General features: G+C 42.9%; 1 protein-coding gene across 4 annotated transcripts in view; it reads left to right on the plus strand.

The window, feature by feature from the left end:
- The window catches only part of LOC126095762 (bromodomain-containing protein 4-like), a 122,230-nt gene that overhangs the window by 67,574 nt on the left and 40,332 nt on the right, over positions 1–14,324 (plus strand). For 2 of the 4 annotated variants that reach the window (XM_049910565.1, XM_049910568.1), the window contains one exon: positions 3,703–3,787. In XM_049910565.1, the coding sequence (XP_049766522.1) occupies positions 3,703–3,787 (85 nt within the window). Of the gene's footprint in view, positions 1–626; positions 703–3,702; positions 3,788–14,324 lie in introns of all 4 variants that reach the window. The other 2 variants (XM_049910566.1, XM_049910567.1) reach the window with 2 other exon arrangements.

Raw genomic sequence — 14,324 nt, forward strand, 5'->3', positions numbered from 1 at the left:
AGATCAAAAAACTAAGGAAAGATAATCTCTCACCTCGTAGGCAAAACATTGAATAGTAGGCCACATAAACTCAGTGATTGGACAGAGCATCTCTCTCTCTCTCTCTCTCTCTCTCTCTCTCTCTCTCTCTCTCTCTTGTGTGTGTGTGTGTGTGTGTGTGTGTGTGTTCCTGCAAGGGGGGGGGGGGGGGGTGTTCCTCTTAAATGGAGACTGCATGTTTACTAGTTGCAGTCACTTTTATACGTCCTGCTGAACCACTGCTCATTCCTTTCTGTATGTTCAGCCAACTTACCGTACTTACCATAACTTATTACTTCAACCAGAAAACATGTTATCTTCCATGTTTAGTGTTGTTCTGTGTGCTGAAGGTAACCTTTTAGGTGAGGCAGCTTGTAACATATTAAAGCTTTTGTTTCCAGTATTAATCCTATTAATAGAGTAAATTAAATTCTGTTTGGTTATGACTTATGAATCTATTTTGTTGAACAGGGTCACAGTATGTTTAAAAGTAATTGCTTATTTAGGTCTTCAGATGATCCAGCACATGAATTCTTGTAATTTATATCCATTATTCTGAATATTGTTGATGTCTGGTGATATTGTTTTGTGTGTGAACCTATTTCCAGGTGTTATATAACGACGCAATGAAATCATATCACAGCTCTCCAGCATATGTGGCGTGGATGACTGCAAAGACGAAAGGTAGGCCACCAGAAGTTGATGGTGGGCCCTGGGCATACACACCTCATTTTGTCTTGACCCGCTCTGTCACTGCAGGGTGGCACATTCCCTTGTGTCTGTTGAACCCACTTTGTTATAAAAACCTGCTTCTTATGAAACCTTTGAACTGGCATACATATAAACCTCTGTGTAATGGTAAAAGGTGCTGGCCTTCATGTTTGTGTTGATGACTTTCTGCCTGTAAATAATGGTTGCTTCATAGCTAAGGGTATAATTAGTCATTCTTTAATAGTAATTTGCCAGTAAGAGTGTGGAATTGTAGCTCAGTTTCATAGCTTATGTGCCTCAGAAATCTGAAAGTCAATAATACCTGATTTCATGTAAACAAGATAAAAGGCCAGTTCCTAATATACTATGTAGGAATTGCTTCTACACTTTTCCAGCAAACTGAGTGCATTGTAAGTGCTTGGATTGTGCCTTGATATAGTAGATCTTACTAGCGATCAGTTTGCCACTTACTCAGTTTATTGAATTCCACATTTTACAGAAATAGTGCATGAGGAGTCCCCTAATGGTTGACCCACTCTGCTTTAGCTGAAGATTGTGTGCACTAAGCAGATAACTAAAACTGATGCACGGAATCACAAAACTATGAAATATATACAGTTTATCAACTAATAAAAATATATATATATATATATAAATTTTAAAGGCAAGCAGTAACACACTAAGCTTGCATGTGGAGGGAAAGAACAATTTAGAATAAATAATCTTTTCAGTTTTGTCCAGTTTTCCCAAATGCCATTATCAGCAGCTATTAGAAAACATATTACCATGTATTGTATTAACACACTTTTATTTACAAAGTCTGCATTTTCAATAGCTTGTGAATCTGTTGCAAATCCATTTTTTTAATCTAACTTTTTGTCAGAAATACATCAAGAGAAAATTTAAAAAAGTAAGCCTTTATAAAATAGTGATTTCTGTCTTTCAGTAAGTCACGTAAGTTCTGGATAATGGCTAGAATTGTTTCTGAGAAAATCTGAATTTTTAATAATTGGGGTAGTGTTCTCACGCAGAAGACCTCTTTCAATATTCATTTTTCAAATAAAAGGTGACAGTCTGGTCCATTTAGGAATTCGTTCTTGATTGTATCTGATTTACACAGATACAGTGTAAAATAGATGTTACTTAAAGTTCTATACTGCCATTTTATACTGAACAAATTATGCTATCTTCATTTTTTTGAAGTGTTAGTATTTTCTACAGTGTAATGGATGATATTTAATAATGAATTAATGAAGTTAACATAATTTGAATGTGCCATGTGAAGTCTCCTGATCAACTGCCGTCTTTACTGTCCTGTCATCAGTCTTTATTCATAGACAGTAGTTTGAAATCTGTAAGATGTTTGAGATAATTAATCCCACTTCCCCAACTACAATTTTCACAGTAAATGACACAATAGTTAGTGAACTCAGGTAATTATCTTTCTGCAGTCTGTAACTGTAGCAACAAATTTATCATTGATAGGGCCAGAAAAATTAAGCAGTTTGATAGTGGATGTATATTAACGAAGATTGTTTCGAATATTAATTGTTGGATACAAACAAGTATCTTTACTTTACTACATGATGGGCCGCTTCCCATTTCCACAGTGTATGTGCTGTGTTAGAGAACCAACATTAATGTTTCTTAAAGTTAGTTTTGAACATTGATGCACATTATTGGCTATTAACTTACTTTGTGTGGAATCTAGGTTAAAAGTGAGGGGATTTCTATAAAGAATTGTTGCCTTTCGTGTGGGGAAGGTAGATGTAATAAAACTAGTAATCGCTCATTTGAGGTTCACTCCAGTCATATATTTGACATCAGCAAATCACTTAGAAATGATGATTATCTTAGCAGTGTTCATATTCAGGCACATAAGTTGCATGTGACATGTCCTCAGTCTAGCAACTGCGTTATTAGTTTCTGATATTCGTTGGTTTGTTTTTAAAGGACTTATTATTTTTCTGCAATAGATTCCAACTGTCGATATTTATAACATGTTCTTTTGGTCCACTCTGCATGCAAAATAAAATTTCTGAACATTTGGGACAGGAAAATAAAATAAAACAGTATTTGTGAATGCACTGTGCCTCAAATTGCTTTTGTGCATACATGTAATTTCAGTCTGCTGCAGTTGTGTATATCACTTTTAAATAAAATGAAAGCTGTGTTCAGTGATGCATACAAGTTTGTGTTTGACTTTGAGAATATGTAAATAAATTTAAGAAACAATTTTGCCTTAATATTGCATGTCTTTTGGTGGGGCCCTCAGTTTCATATAATGACATTATTTCTATCTGTATTTTGTGTAGTGATAATATTGGAATTAAATCCCCCCCCTCCAGGAAAAAGAACTAGCTATGTGGACCAAAAGTGTGCTTATTATATGCAAGCAAGCAGTTGTGAAGAAACACATTCCACAGTCCTCACATACATGGAATTTGTGAGCTATTATTGACTACTACCAAAGTGGGTGCACTGGTTGTTACGCAGAATTTAGTTACATTATCATTGTGTGCACCAATCCATTAAAATCAGTCTGGATGTAATCAGTTCATCAGCAAAGTGGTCTTCACTGTGGTGCTGAGATCTGCAACATGCTAGACAATGCATAAGTGATCCAGCAGGGTTGTGTTCGCTTGCTTTATGCACAACTGCACACAGTTATTCAAAAAGTTGCTGAGGCTTAGGATGTTGTGTGTTCCTAACCCTGTGCTATAATTTTTTTGATATCTGTAGAACGCTTCTTTGCACAGACTCAACAAACCACATAGATGTCCCACTTTGTGTGCCAGCGCAAGGGTTTCATTTAATGTCACTCATGCTTCTTCCTTTGACAGCATACTGACCTGGATATTCCCAGCAGATCCAAGGCCATAATTGACTTTTAATCTTCTTCATCAAAGAGACATAGTACACACTTGACATCTTCTTTTCCTTCCTTTCTTTTTTTTTCTTCTCATGTTTCAGTTAGAGTATGAGAAAAATTTGAAAGTGTATCACAATTCCCCGGCTTATGTGGCGTACATAGCAGCCAAGAATCGTGGTAAGTCCGGTAGGTCAAAAACCCATTTCACCAATTTCGATGGTCATTCATATCATACATGCTCGTGTTTTGTGTTTTAGAATATTTTACAAAGAAAAGCCAGTATGTAGCTTAGTGTATTTGCTATGCACTATCACTAGTCAGAAATCCTGTGCATAGTGGCTAAATGACAATTTCATTGTTTGTTATCTTCAGTGTTATATAGCTGACATTAATGGAATGCTTTTTTTAAAAAAAGCGTCATAAGCCTCACTTGCCAGCACAGAACTGCTCTCAAAATTAAATTTCATGCGAAGAACTTCACATAAGCTGCACACAAAGTTGTGTAGCTGTTCCTTGTACTTCCCGTATTTCCAACACCACCCTGTCTCTTGCCTAGCATCTCCTGCCCCACTCCATTGCTTCCCCCTCCGACTGTGCTGCCCTTCCCCTCCCTTCCCACTATCCCAACCCTTCCAATACTTCTCCCTCCCCTTCCAATACTTCTCCCTCCCCTTCCAATACTTCTCCCTCCCCTCCCAATACTTCTCCCTCTTACTCTGTCTCTGACTGCGAGGTGGCGCAGTGGTTAGCACACTATACTCGCATTCGGGAGGACGAAGGTCCAAAACCATCGCCGGCCATCCTGAATTATGTTTTCCGTGATTTCCCTAAATCGCTTCAGGCAAATGCTGGGATGGTTCCTTTGAAAGGTCACAGCTGATTTCCTTCCCTAATCCGAGCTTGTGCTCTCTCTAATGATCTCATTGTTGACGGGACGTTAAATACTAATCTCCTCCTCCTCCCCTGCCCTTCCGTCTCTGATTGGCCCTCCATGTTGTAACTCACAGCATAAAAAACACGAGACAACACGTCCAGGAAATTTATATTTAATGATATCACAGGACAACAGCTCACAGCAGATAGTATGTATGGGCATGATGAGCGAGAGCAGACTGAGGCCGATAGCCGGCTGGCGCAGGGAGGTGCCTGCGCAGCCATTGTGTGCCGCTGCTTGGCCGCAGTGTCTCAAACTGGCAACCATGCTTCGCAATGTGGACATGGAGTGACTGTCATATTGCGTGCGCCAGCAGTGGAGTGGCAACCGACATTGGAGACATCGACTGGTGCCAGACGTGAACCTGGTAGCCCAGTGGGTTTCCTCGTACCTTCTTCCATGGGGAAGCAGCAACTGTGTCATGCTGAGTTAATCCCCGCCTGCCCAGGTGTACAGGTAGTGCTCCAAACCAGGCTGCTGTCTTCGTAAGTGTTAGATGGCCTGGCAGTGCAGAAGGTCATGACCCAGCAGTGCAGTTGGATTCTTGGTAGCTCTGAAACTGTTAGAGGAAACGACTCTACATCCATGTTAAGTTCTGGCGCGGTAGGGAGCTGCAGTGCTTCGGTCAGTGCTGGCAGACACAGTACAGCAGCCTGATCTTGTGTTGTCTGGTTCATCTCAGGCAGCCTATAAACAGAGGAAGACAAAGATTTGACCAGGACTGAGAACCAAGGGCAGGAACAGCCTGGGAGCAGAATGGGACATAGCAGAGGGCCCAGTGGAAGAGAAATGAAAGGGGGCTTTGCGTGATGCGTGTCTACCAGAGGGCCCAGAGGCAATGATGGCTAGGTCCCCTTCGGCAGACGGAGCTGATTTTGATGACATGCTACCATTGAGTCCACCTTAGTCAGAATGAACTCTCGATGTCAATACTACTGCCAGAATCCATTTGTCATGATGTCTCAAACCTCGCACCCACGTGTGGGTGCCCGGCTGGAAGTCTGGAGACAGTGCCACGGACAGCTCCACAGGCATTGGCATGATAGATGGAGGGATGCGCAGAGCTGATGGCCTTGTAAGAGCTCCCCCAAACTATTTGCCCACATTGGCGTCAACCTGTAGGAACTATAAAAAGTGTTTGTGCGTCATCGTTAGGAGAGTCAACCACATATTTCTTCATCTGTGATTTAAATTTTTGCATGAATCTTTCATACTCACCATTTATTTGGGTGCGGAAAGACAGAGACAATAGGTGTTCAGTGCCTTTCCTGTGGCAGAACTCCTCACAAACATGGCAGCAAAATTGTGGTCCATTGTCCAGCACCAGTGTGAGAGGAAGTCCTTCAGTAATGAAAATTCTGCTGGATACTGTGACCATAACCTTTGAACTTTAGACCAGCAGTTGACTATGTACAGAAATGTCTAGTGTGAATCAAGGACAGTCAGCCAGAAAGGGGCTCATGAAGTTGACGTGAATCCACTCCCACTGACATGAGGGCGTCAGCCAGGGTGAGAATGTTTGGCAGGGAACCTCTTTGCTGTTGTTCACACTGATGACAGTTGCAGACTGGATGTTGCCTTGCTGGTCTATGCATGGCCAGTACACCTGGTGCCAGATGAGGAGTTAAGGTCATGAAGAACCCCGCCCTCCCCAGTGACTTTGGTTCGAAAGCCGTACATTGTTGGGCACAGAGGTTCCAACGGAACTACCAGGTGAGACCTTTGGTCCATGGTTAGTAGGATAATTCCATCCATTAGGATTAGCCTGTGGCAGAGGAGGAAGTAATGCTACAACAGGTGGGAGTCCCAACCTGAAATGCAGTCCAGCCAGTCCTGTTGTTGTAAGCTGGTGTTCTTGACCATGGCCGTAGCCACACAGTTATGGGTGAAAAAGTGTCCACTGCCTGTTGAGCCTCTTCGTCCAACTGAAGCATAAGATCTTACTTTTGTCAACCTCTGAATTGGGGCTCATCAGGAGATGGGACAGGGCATCTGCATTGGCATGTTTAATGATATTGTGGAAGTGAATTTTGTAATTATACCCGCTGAGAACAAGTGCCCAGTGCTGGAGTTTGTGGACAGTCCTCTCGGGTAGCTTTGCTGCAGGACCAAAGAGTGAGCTTAATAATGAAGTGAAATTGAAATTTCTTCAGTGCAAAGATCTCAATGGCCCCCTATTTTCCATTTGCGAATATCTGTTTTACATGGTATTGAGCTGCTTTGATGCAAATGCAATTTGATACTCCGATACTTGTGTGTGTGTGTGTGTGTGTGTGTGTGTGTGTGTGTGTGTGTGTGTGTGTCACTGTGCCAGGACAATCCACAGCCACCATTCAGAGGTGTCTGGTGCCACCACTAGTTGTTTGCCCGGTTGAAATGTGGTGAGACATAATGCCAACAGGAGCACCTGCTTCAGTGCCTTGAATGCCTGTTCGCATGTCTCCGGCCATACAAAAGACATGCACTTCTTCTGCAGATTGTGAGTTGGTGCATTATAAACAGCACATCTGGGATAAATTTTCCGTAATACATTATGTTTCCCGAGGAGGAAAGGGACTCCTTCAAATTTGTGGGCCAAGGAAGTGCAAAGACTGCTTCAACCAGCTTGTGTGTGGGCTTAATACCTTCGTGAGAAATGATGAGTCCTAGGTATTCCACCGACCGGTAAGATAAGAGAAATTGTTTCAGATTGAAGCCTGCAAACTGGAGGGTGTATAACAGCCACTGCAACTTTCCAAAGTGTTCGTCTGTTTTGGTTCCTGTCACCACAATGACACCTGGATACTTCCTAGAGCCCACAATATCCTACAGCAGTTGTTCGAAGAACCTTTGAAAGAATGGTGGGGCACTGACCACCACGAAAACTAGGTATTGGGAATGACACAATCTGTGCAGCAAATTGACTGCCAGGACTTTCTGCAAATCGTCTTCCTCATCCAGATAGGTAAGTTATGGAAAGAACGACCTTTGAAAAAAAACTGGCTTCCCATGAGCGCAGTGAGTGGGTTGTCGGGTTTTCAAATGTGTCAATCTCTGACTGAGAATTGTCCGTAACATTAGTCTCCACATACACACAGTTTCCCTGATGGTTTTTCATAATAACCAAAGATTTTGCCCACTTATTTGCAGACATGGCTTCAATAATGTCCAAGGCTCTCAATGAATTTAGCTCATTCTTGACATAATCACATGGTTTGAGTGGCACAGATCATCCACAGAAGAAGCAAGGTCACACTGATTTCTTTAATTTAATTGGTGCTGTGAAGTTCTTCACTTTTTGTAGAGCGCAAGCGAAAATGTCAGAGTAATCCTTACTGATGGGTTCCAATTCTCAAAACAGTCCTGTTTCTGTGCCCAGCTGGACTGAAAATGGGAAAAGAATCAAGGCCAGATAGATGGTCTGTATCCATGCTGTGAACCACAGGGAAGGTGTGGTGCTATATGACAATTTAGTATGTTGTTGCGATTGTGAATTGTCCTTTAAGTGGAACAGCTTCAAGCTGTGGATATAAGGGTGGCACTCCCAGTTGGAGATAAGTTTGAAAATTTAGTAGGCACTCCTGTGGAGGTGAGTGTTTTCCGTCCAGAATGTGATAGACAAGATGCGAGATGTCCTTTCTTCTGGCGTGACTCGCACTGTGACCAACTATCAGGGCAGTCTTCTCAGCCACGTGTTCGAAAACAGCCTTGGCATGACTGAAACCAGCACCAGTCAGGGGCTGAGACTTCTTTCGTTGCTAGCGATATGGAGCCAGAGTGTAGCAGCATGTGGATCCGTCTCTTCCAGGTCTGACGTGACAGCCACCACCATGCCCCAGAATCCTAATTGATGGCCTGTGACCTGTGAAACTTTGAGGGGTTGGGCCACTTTTAGAATGTCCTCCAAAGTCTAGTCCTCCTAATGTAGAGCTTTCAGAGAAAAGTCTTTTCCGGAGCCACCCCTAATGATCGCACCCTTGATCCTCACCTCTCTATAAGACTACTTATTTAACAGTCACAAAATGTCATTTCCTACTGAACTACTGCCCTTCAGCCCACCAGATGTGGTACAACTGATTAGGCTGTTTAAGACACTGATAAAGTTCCACATAGGATGCAGTAACCTGCTAGTGTCTGTGAAAGTAGGTAGATACGACAGCAGCACACATTTTGTCAAAGGTCAGTGGTGCCTGTTACATAGACAAGACAGTTTGCACAAAAACTGGTACATATTGGGTGAGATCCATGACAGAAAAATGATTTTATTATGGCTCGATCTGTTACCCAGAATGTGGCAAAGTCCTATGAAAGACACTTCTCCTACGCTTCCCACTCTTCCACCATATTGTCATAAGGCGGGTACAGTAGTGGATTAGTAGCCAATGGCCAGGAGAACAATATGGACGAGGCTTCCTGACATTTCTACCCCTATAACTGCTATTGCTGTAATTACTGTACCATGACTTCCATTGACACACTTGGTATAGCATGATGCATGTAGTTTGTGGTTGTGTTATGAACACAAACAATGCCCAGCATTCTCGCCAATTATGTTGAAACACACAACATAAAAAACAAATGGTGTCACCTCCAGAACAAGTATATTTAACAATGTCACAGGACAGGCATTGGCAATGCTTACAACATATGGCATAGCTACATGCAAAATAGGTACAGTACAGTGCTAGCTACTGCAATAAGTAGTGTGACAAGCGACAGAAGACAGCAGGTGCTTGCCGGACACAAATTGCATAGTTCGTGAGTCACAGATGGCACTGGGACGCTCTCTGCAGCTGTCGTGCACAGTACCCTCTCACTGCCCCTCGGCGTCCCCCCACTGCCCCTCGGCGTCCCCCCACTGCCCCTCGGCGTCCCCCCACTGCCGCCATCCCTCTGACTACTCCCTCACCTCAATCTCTCGCCTACTCCTTTCACTCCCACACTGAGCCTCTGTCTCTCATCCAAATCTCTCTCCACTCTCCTCCTTCCCCTCTCCACTCTCCGGCCCTCTCCTCTGGCCCCCTCTGCCGCCTCTCCGGTTTCTGGTCCCCCTCCCCCTCCTGCCAGTCTCCCCCTCCCACCGCTCTCCCCCCTCGCCCGCCACTCGCCTGCCCCCCTACACTCTTTCCCTTCCGCACTCTTCCCTCCACTTCCCTCTCTATTATTATGTCTCTTCCTCTCCATCCCCACTCTGCCATATATACAATCACTTGCTCATCCACAGCCAGACACAATGACATTTACCAAGTGAGGTGGCACAGTGGTTATCACACTGGATTTGCATTTGGGAGGACTATGGTTCAAACTGGCATCCAGCCATCCTGATTCAGGTTTTCCGTAATTTCTCTAGATCACTTCAGGCAAATGTTGGGATGGTTGCTTTGAAAGGGCAAGACAGATTTCCAGTGGCAGCTGCTGTGTAAGAGTGCAAGAGCATGGAACATCCTAACTTTCAACACCTTGGTGACTTATTGGTTATTTTTCTTTGAAGGCTGTTAAGTGTTACATAGAAGTTTGCAATCTGAATAATATGGCACTTAAATCTACCATGCTACTGCTCCTTTAGTCTCTGTGAAACTTGGAAATGAGCACAACTTCATTTGTGCATGCTTTAAGAAGCTTTTGCTCATGCGCTACTCATATAACATAATTGCCTTATGGGCCAAATATGTATGGATTTGATAAGCAATGTGCACGGTTCACTGTGTGCACAGCTAGCCCTTGCCAAGTTTACATCATTGCCACTAGGTGGTAGCACACTGCGGCAGGTCTTGATCCCTGTTCGCTTCACATAAATGCTGCTAGATTATAGCTCACGCCTCAGATATGCTAATTCACACATTGTGTAATAAAACTAGATCGGACATCAGTATACAGGATGGAGAAAAATTGTCATGAAATTTTAACACTGGATAGCCGATGCCAGTAGGAACAAAAAATACTAATGTTGTGTAGGTCGACAACACACAATTTTTAAACTACAGAAACTTGGCGCGATTGGCCATGGGATTTGCCCTGCTGCCATTTGTCATTTGACAGGCAGTGCTATGGTTGGCAGTTCACAGAAACAAACATCCCTTGCCCTTTCAAAGCCCCAATGTGATACGTACATGTGTCGAATAGGTCTTGCTGTTTGTGTCCACCTCATGTCAGAGGTATTCATATGTACACTTTGTTTCGGAGTCCGCACACACATGCGCGCGCGACCACACACACACAAACACAAACACACACACACACACACACACACACCCTACAATTTTGTTATACAGTAAGTATGGCAGCACAGTGTTCGTTTGAAGAGGTTTTTGTTTATGGACCAGCTGGCGGTAATGTGCATGATGCTCGACGGTTGTATGAGGAACAGTACCCAGCAAAATGCCATGCCATCCACACCTGCAAATGTTTAGCGGGATATCATGGTTATGCCGGAATACGTCGAACACAATGGGATGCTGCATTTGAAGAGACTGTTCTCGAGCACTTCGACAAGTACTCGAGTAGTTGGACACGACGTGGAGGTCACTCATCGGTTAATCTAGGAGGTTTTGAGGGATGATGGCCAGTGTCCATTTAGTTTCCACCCTGTCGAAGACCTAAATCCTGCGGTGGACTACGAACATAGGCTAGGGTTTCACCGGTGGTTTCTGTGACGTTTTGCACGAGTTCCTGACGGTACCTCATGTCGTTGCAGCATGATGGGGTGCTCGCACGTAACAGTTGTGCTGTGCGTGGATATTTAAATGAACTCTTCCATGGCCGGGTAATTGGCAGAGGTGCTCATAGGACATGGCCCCCATGATCACCAGACCTCACCCACCCGGATGCAAACAACCTACAAACAAAGAGGAATTAATTGATCAATGTCCTAGTGAAAAGAAGCCCCTTTTCAGGGCTGACACAATTTGTTAATGTCTGTAAGCAAACTAACCGCTATTGCTGGGTTTGTTCCCGATACTTCTTATCATGAAACTACAATGGATGTGTTGTGACCCTGTCCGATTCGCCTCCAGAGTGGAAGGCCGGCACGCTACCACCGAGCATGTGGGCCACCTTGGATACATCGCTATCTCTAGCAGGCAAAGCATTCGCGGTCATGCGTTGTCCTGAGCATCCAGCAACAGGGAATCCCACGGCCAATCGTAGCACGTGGCGCCAAGTTTCCGTAGTTTAAAAATTGTGCGTTGTTAACCTACACAACATTAGTTATTTTGGTTCCTACTGGCACCAGGTATCCAGGGTTAGAAATTCATGACACAATTTTTCTCCCCTGTATGTTAAAGTTGTACTGACAGTAAACCTATTTTGTGGCTTTCTAAATGAGTTATAGTATATTAAGTTTTGAATTTTGTCATACAATAATCCATTTGTTGTGCTGACAATAGTAAGGGCCTATAGTACATCGCTGTCGATTGTAGGAATGTAGTATTTAGTCATGTTTTTGAAATCTGTTTATCTTATGGTGAGTCAGGTTTATCTGTGATGTAGGCACAAATTATATGAATATTCACGAATAGTTGTATCACTGGTTTCTCTGATATTCACTTAAAAGTGGGATCGGCGGTCGTGTGCTTCAGGCCCTTAGGGATCTTAGTGCCTCATTTGTATTCTAGTTCAGTGACCATGTTGGTAGACATTACTGCTTGAATTTAATCATTTCCACAAATGGCACTTTGTGTTTTGAGTTGGTTGTTTACTGTTCGGTAATTCACTTTCATGTGCAGTGTAAAACTGAACTATGTTGAATCTATTTTAAATGCTAACAGCAAAGTGTAGCTATGAGGACGGGTCATGAGTCTTGCTTGGGTAGCTCAGACGGCACTTGCCTGCGAAAGGCAAAGGTCCCGAGTGTAAGTATCAGTCCAGCGTACAGTTTAATCTTCCAGGAAGTTTCATTTCAGTGCACACTCCACTGCAGAGTGAAAGTCGTATTGGGAACAGAAAAGTAAACTACCAGGAAAAGTTAGCCACAAAGGAACTAGGCCCTCTGAGAACAGATACTTTGATTCTTTATCGAGAGAGTAACGAAAACTCCCTTTAAGAAGTGGAATTATTGAAGTGGGAATCATCATCTTGCTCATGTAGCTCATGAAGTGTTTGCCAACTAGATATGTCGAGGATCCTCCCCCCCCCCCCCCCTCCCCCCCCCTCCCGTGCACTGTGCAAAGCAACTGTGAACGGTAAGACTGATGTACAGTGCTGGTGAATGTTTCATGTGATCAGAGTGGAAATTGCATTGCAGTTCGACACAAAGAAAGCCAAAGCCAGTGTTACTTGGCTGTATACCACCCACCTCGCCCCCCCCCCTCCTCTCTCTCTCTCTCTCTCTCTCTCTCTCTCTCTCTCTCTCCCTCTCTCTCCCCCCTCCTCTCTCTCTCTCTCTCTCTCTCTCTCTCTCTCTCTCTCTCTCTCTCTCTCCCCCCCCCCTCTCTCCCCCCTCCTCTCTCTCTCTCTCTCTCTCTCTCTCTCTCTCTCTCTCTCTCTCTCTCTCTCTCTCTCTCTCTCTCTCTCCCCCCCCCCTCTTTCCACCTCTCCCTCCCACACACACTAGGGTGGAAGGGATAGAGTAGTAATACAGAGAAATTCCAAATCAGCGGTGTGATTTTCTATAGATAAATCATGTCAGGACTGCGGTCAGAACAGTCCTTACTTGCTTTGACAAAATAATAAAGCTGAAATGTGATTTAATAGTGGAGAGAAATAACAGAAACTTGTATAATTTCGTCTGTAAATTTTATGAAGTCTTATTTGATTAGCAAATTTCACATAATATCACAAATTTGATCAGACTCGTCTGAACTAATGAATATTGAATGTTGAGAGATCTCAGTGACAAATTCATTTCTTTCAAAGTCTACAAGGTCATCTCTGGACTTTAGTGTGAAAGATTATATTTACAAGATAAACATGCACTTAGCTTTTTAAAAATAGTCCTGTTTGAGGCCAATGCACTTAGTGCAAGGATTTTACAGTGATTCGATTTCATTGCGGAAGTGATGTATGATTATGGGAGTTGTGCAAAATACGTAACTGTGCCTCGTCACTAGATTCTTAGTTTTCCAACTACAAATTTCCTTGCATGTGGCTCTCTGTGGATGTCAAAGGATATCAAACCTGGTAGTTAGTGTAGATATTCCATTAATTTGAAATTCAGATTTATCCATTTTCCCATTGCTGCAGTACGTTCATGCCTAGGTGCATTACACTTTTGATATATTTCCTCGGCAAACAAAGTTTTTCTCTCATACATTTTTGCACCCTTTAAGTCTACAAGACGTGTCATGGTAGTCAGTGGGGAAAAAATTTTAACTCACAAAACGTTGAAAATAACCTTTCAGCCAAATTAAATCTGCAGGGCATCTTTTGGTACAAGACTGCAATCTGTCATCTATAATTTCCTTCTGCAAGGAGGGGCAGGGGGTGAATCCACAGGTCATTAAAATTAGCAAATACACACACAATATCAGTTGAATTGTTTTTAAAATGGCTAATCTTTGCTGAAAAATTGATTCTCACATTTACTTTGGGAGATGTTGAATAAGTGTCACATGCTTCTTGCAGAAAGCTCCTCGCAGTTAATTCTTTTGTATAGAAAATGCCATAGTCTTTCTTCTGAAATGTCTGATATATTATTTCATAAACTTCTAATTGCCAATAACCCAGTATTGTGTCGCACATTTTTTACACACTGTCATCTGTGGTTGCAAGTTCGAAGCAATCATAAAAATCACCTTCAATATGAATACAGTATGAATAAATTCAGTCACTCAGTCATTTACTAACTATTTAAAATTAAGGAGCACACACTTA

This window comes from Schistocerca cancellata, chromosome 8 (assembly GCF_023864275.1).
Source record: "Schistocerca cancellata isolate TAMUIC-IGC-003103 chromosome 8, iqSchCanc2.1, whole genome shotgun sequence".
Classification (NCBI taxonomy): Eukaryota; Metazoa; Arthropoda; class Insecta; order Orthoptera; family Acrididae; genus Schistocerca; species Schistocerca cancellata.